General features: G+C 42.4%; 1 protein-coding gene across 1 annotated transcript; it reads left to right on the forward strand.

Annotated features, from left to right (window-relative positions):
* The first annotated feature begins 3,785 nt into the window (after window positions 1-3,785).
* Window positions 3,786-5,427, forward strand: LOC122625593. Its single transcript, XM_043805682.1, has 2 exons — window positions 3,786-3,826; window positions 3,927-5,427. Exon 2 carries the CDS (start codon window positions 4,921-4,923, stop codon window positions 5,380-5,382), a length of 462 nt encoding a protein of 153 aa, XP_043661617.1. The 5' UTR covers window positions 3,786-3,826; window positions 3,927-4,920; the 3' UTR covers window positions 5,383-5,427.
* The last annotated feature ends 526 nt before the right edge of the window (window positions 5,428-5,953 follow it).

Consider the following 5,953-nt stretch of genomic DNA (forward strand, 5'->3'; position numbering starts at 1 on the left):
GATTCTGCGGCTGTAGGGGACGAAGGGGTCACCAAAGCTATGCTTTCAGGTGGGTGACCATAGGTAGGGTGGTCACATGCGACCACGACAACACCTTTGACTTCGCTTTTACCATTATATTTTGTCCGTTTTCCGATCCTTAACCCTGTCTCTTCTATCTTTTGAATCAAGTATTAAGCTCTTCCGGTTCTCTATACTAGCTTTCTCAATGTCGCAGCACGTTCATTTCAATTCTTGTTAATAATAAGTTAGTGTAGCGGGAAAACGATCTGGCCAAGCAAGACTACCACCCCCCAAGCCGACGAGCTAGAAGAAACTAAAACGTGCCCCTCAAGCTCAGATCGTCCGACAAAACTATATTCCGTTGCACGTTACAATAGCACAACAGAACGACAAAAAACAAGGAAGCTGCAGGGAATGCCCTCGCCTTCCTTCGAAGGAAACTGAGCAAGGCGCAAGAGAGCTGTAGGGAGTACCCCTCGCCCTCCATCAAGGCAAACGAAAGTTGATCGCTGGGAGCTGAGGGAATACCCTCGCCCCCCTCCGAGGGAGAATATAGCCGGCAGCAGACAATTTCAAGGAAGAAAAAAAAAAATGTAAGTCGGCTTTTTGGCAAAAGGAAATTGGTAAAATAAATTAAAAACTGTTAACAGTGTAAAGTGCGGACTCTTCCCAAATCTGTGAGAAGTTAAAATAAAGTATAGAGGGGTGCGAAAATAAAAACGCATGAGTGCAAAATATTAATGAAAAATATTCCATCTAATTTCTGGTTCGTGCGTTACACTGGAAAAAATTAGTGAAAAACGATAAAACATTTCCAAGTTAAAAAAAAAAAAAATAATAATTCGGAATTGAAAACAATCAGGGTGGAGTTGAAATTATTAAAAAAAAACAAAGAAATTACCATCCTACCAGGAGTGCACTGTTGCGAGCCCTGTTCTGTCCCGGCATTTGAAGGGAAACAGGAAACTTACGTTTCTTGGAGGCAGGCTGCGAAGGCGGCCTACAAGGTATTCGAGCCTTATAATGGCAGCGGCCGACATTATCAGGTCGTCGCAATTCTCAGAAATAAAGTAAGAGGGCCAGCGGCAGCTGTATTAGCCTCATTTAATACAGTATTAAACTTTGATGCCATATTGGCGCGCCTCGACTTTACATATGCGGACAAAACCCCGACACATGTAATTCAGCAGGAAAATAAATTAACCCTTCTAACAAACAAAATCGTAATGACTCACGACGCGGCCGCAGTGGCCGTTTTAAATGAACAGTTCCGAAACGACGCGCTGCATGCGTTTGTGTCAGGTCTAAAAAAATCACTGAAAGTAGCTGTTTTCCCGGCACAGCCTCGGGATCTGCCAACAGCCTTAGCCCTGGCCCAAGAGGGCGAATCAAGCAATGATAATAGGAGTGTGTACGCGGCTAGTTTCGCCAGGCATAACGAAGACAAAACAAGAGAGAACGCTATAGTCGAGTTCCCCGACTATCTGATACCCGTTACTCAGCTAGTGGAAGTGCGAAGGAGAGTCTTTAACACTGACAGTTTTTGGTCTAATACAAAAATGAAAAAATATCAAAACATTCTTCATAAGTGTGGCGTGGCAATTTTGGGCGGTTTGTGGGCGTTAAAGTGGGCGTGGCAAAAAGTTTTTTGGCAAATCGATAGAAATTTCCAAGACTAATACAAAAATGAAAAAATATCAAAACCTTTGTCAAAAGTGTGGGCGTGGCAGTTTTGGGCAGTTTGTGGGCGTTAGAGTGGGCGTGGCAAAAAGTTTTTTTGCCAATCCATAGAAATTTACAAGACTAATACAAAAATGAAAAAATATCAAAACCTTTTTAAAAAGTTTGGGCGTGGCAGTTTTTGGCGGTTTGTGGGCGTTAGAGTGGGCGTGGCAACATGAATCGAAAACTATGTCCCTGGAGTCTGTATGCTTAATCCCAACTGTCTACCTTTTGTAGTTCCTGAGATCTCGACGTTCATACGGACAGACGGACGGACAGACGGACGGACGGACATGGCCAGATCGACTCGGCTATTGATCCCGATCAAGAATATATATACTTTATATGGTCAGAAGCGCTTCCTTTTGCCGGTTACATACTTTTCAACGAATCTAGTATACCATTTTACTCTACGAGTAACGGGTATAAAAATTAATATAAATATGACTGAAGAACAAAAATCAACATTTAAGAGGCTAAGAGAGATACTGGCATCAGAAGACGTTCTTCTTTCATACCCAGACTTTAAAAAACCTTTCGACTTAACGACGGATGCATCTGGGTACGGACTTGGAGCCGTATTATCTCAAGACAAGCTCCCAATTACAATTGTATCGCGCACGCTGCGTGATAACGAAACAAATTTTGCAACCAACGAACGAGAGCTTCTCGCCATAGTTTGGGCGCCTAACAACCTTCGTAATTATATATACGGTGTAAAAGAATTGCGCGTCTACACCGACCACCAACCACTTACTTTTGCCATCTCGGACAAAAATCCTAATGCGAAGCTAAAACGTTGGAATGGGATTATCGAAGACTATGGGGCGAAGCTTATTTACACGCCAGGAAAAGAAAACCTCGTAGCAGACGCGTTATCTCGTCAGAACGTAAACGCATTAGAAGACACATACGAGTCAGACGCATTATCTCGGCAAACCAAAAGGGTTTGTGAAGACACCTACGAGTCGGACGCAGCCACAATATATAGCGAAGAAGCACTGACCAATATAATCGACACAACGGACAAATGGCTTGTCCAGGAATCAGATCATTATAGAAGAGGGTAAAAATTCTTCAATGAATAACCTTAATCTCTTTAAAAACAAAATGAGGCACGTAATAAGATTTTCCGACCGGGAAATCCTTATAAACACCATTAAAGATGTGGTGAATGCGGGAGTCGTCAACGCAATACATTGCACACTTCCAATCCTAGCATTTATTCAACACTCACTAATAGAAGCATTCCTAAATACCACATTCAGATATTCAAAACATGTGGCGCAAGATATTACAGACAAAACGGAACAACGTGAAATCGCCACAGCCGAACACAATAGGGCCCATCGCGCAGCCCAAGAAAATGTGAAACAGATCTTGCGAGACTACTTATTCTCAAAAATGCTTCGCATAACCACGGAAACGGCATCTAACTGCAAGATCCTTTCTATGGCCAAGTATAGTCGACACCCTAATAAACATAAAACGGAAAGACGCCAATTCCCTCTTATGCTGGAGAAATACTCCACATCGATATATGTATTCTCAACACACCCTTTTTCTTACGTGTGTCGACAAATTTTCAAAATTTTCTATTGTACAGGCAATCGCATCAATCGCATCACTAATATTAAATATATCCAACTTCTTTCCAAACGTAAAAATAGATGGTGACACCAAAAGGTCACTAAATTCAGAAACCATTAAATTAGTCCTCCTCAACAATTTTAACATTTCAATCGCAAACGCACCACCTTTACACAGTACTTCCAACGGGCAGGTAGAAAGGTTTCACGGCACACTCGCAGAAATAGCCCGGTGATAAACGACACCACAGAGGTACTTCTTTTAGCTACTGCCAGGTATAATAGAACCATACATTCGGTAACAGACAAAAAACCAATAGAAATAATACATTCAACACCAGTAGAATTCGAGAAAGAAATCAGCGACAAAATTCAACAGGCACAGAATAGGAGCTTTTAAAAATTCAATAAAGATAGGACGAATAAAGATTACCAAGTAGGCGATAAAGTTTTCGTAAAGTCAAACAAACGCTTGGAAAATAAACTGTCGCCGCTCTGCTCTGAACAAACCAGTAAAGCAGACCTGGGGACCAAGGTTCCCATAAAGGGGAGGGTGGTCCATAAAGACAATCTTCGTTAATCACCCCTTACTTATTTGTATATTTCGTTCAGGCTAGGAGCATATTTTCTACCTCTAGTAATAGCGGCTGTGACGACGGACGCGGTGACAAAAATCGGTAACTACACGAACTCGAACTACCCTATAACGGACGGAGACGTAGTAATATGGGACAGCTACGGATACTTTCAACACTCAACGAAGACTACGCAGACCAGACGGAGAAGCTTACGGTGGGCTTTACAGATGACCACAGGACACCAGTGGTAAAGGCGGACCTTCAGCATATTCGCAATTCAGGAGCAATTAAGTAGAACGGAAGAAAGTCAAAAGGAGTTAAATATAAAATTTCAAGATAGACTAAACGAGCTAACCAACTCGCTAAATATAATCCTGAAATCAGATGGAGTTAAAGAAGCTCACCTCTTAGAGATCATCTTAGCGAAAAATAGAATAAAAAACTAAATATTGTAAACCCAGCTATCCTGGATAGCACCGATATAAGCGAACTCAAAGACAAAAAGCCTACAAATATTAGTTTGGTAGAAATATTAGAAGTATCTAATGTAAGCGTTTTTCAAAATTATGAATTAATTAATTTCCTCATTAAAGTACCAGACGCTAAGTTAGTCTGTAAAAAAATCGCTGTTTACCCGACTCAACACCACAATCGGATCCTAGATTTCGATGACGGAAATCTGGTCGCTGAATGCGCCGCTCAGATTATAAACATCGGGGACTGCAAGACAACAGTCGGAGCAACTTTCTGCAAGGAACTCCAATGCAGCACATGCGTACGTGAAATGGTTGCGGGGACTATTGCACACTGTAATACGCTTCCGGGGCACCTGAACTCAGTCACCATTGTGAACCATGCCAACATCATCATCAATGATGCCAACATGACCATCATAGACGATAACGGTCTTGTCCAGACGGTAGCTGGTAATAATTAACCTGGTTAATTACTCGAACTGAGTTTCCCTAAATGGAAACTGGTATGTCAACCAGCTAGGAAGCTCAAGAAAAAAACCCTCAGTGGCGGCCATGCCCTTGGTGAATGTCACTTCACACCAGGACCGACTAGGCCTCCCTCTATTACACGAGCTGAGCCTGAAAAACCTCCATCACATCGGAGCTATAAAGGAAAGGTTCCTGTTGGGACCCCTCGTCGGCTACTCATTAATCGAGCTAGTTCTAGCCTGCGTCATCTGGCTTAGCCGTCTGATTTGGATAGCTAATTGGCGCACCGACTCAAAGAGCGGTGACGACATAGAAGGAGGAGGCCGCCGGGACGACGACCATTTAAAGGAGGGAAGAGTTAGCAAGCGCAACGAAGATTTTGCGAAACTGCCAAGTTGCAGACCGGACGGAAAAGCCCGCACGGGAAAGACAGAAACTGCTGAATACGCAGTCCGTGGTGCAGTGCTCCATACTCTGTCGGATCACGCCGAAAACAAGTGGCCGTCGTCAAGCGGACGCAAAGTCGCTGACACGGCACCTAATTGACCGCGCAGTCGAGAGTCCAAAACTCCGCCGAAAAACAGCGAAACATTTAGGTTCAGTTTAAGAGAATAGATCTATCAATTAACATCGGTGCAACACATGTGAACTTAGAATAATTTGAATCAATAAAAAATAAAGAGCAATCTAATAATTTGAATCAATAAACAAGAGAGAACGCTATAGTCGAGTTGCCCGACAATCTAATACCCGTTACTCAGCTTTTGGAAGTGCGCAGGATAGTCTTCAACACTTACAGTTTTTGGCGGTTTGTGGGCGTAAAAAAAAGTTTTTTGGCAAATCGATAAAAATTTACAAGACTAAAAAAAAAATGAAAAGATATCAAAACATTTTTCAAAAGTGTGGACGTGGCAGTTTTGGGTGAATCGACAAACATACGCTGCGTCTGTCTCTGGAGTCTGTATCCTTAATCTCAACTAGCTTTTGTAGTTCCTGAGATCTCAGCGTTCATACGGACGGACAGACGGACATGGCCAGGTCAACTCGGCTATTGATCCTGATCAAGAATATATATACTTTATATGTTTGGAAACGCTTCCTTTTGACTGTTACATAC

The sequence above is a fragment of the Drosophila teissieri genome, unplaced genomic scaffold (genome assembly GCF_016746235.2).
Source record: "Drosophila teissieri strain GT53w unplaced genomic scaffold, Prin_Dtei_1.1 Segkk13_quiver_pilon_scaf, whole genome shotgun sequence".
NCBI lineage: Eukaryota > Metazoa > Arthropoda > Insecta > Diptera > Drosophilidae > Drosophila > Drosophila teissieri.

Bases quoted from the DNA above. Each gene is read 5' to 3' on its own strand.
- LOC122625593 (XM_043805682.1), top strand. From the start codon at position 4,921: ATGCCCTTGGTGAATGTCACTTCACACCAGGACCGACTAGGCCTCCCT.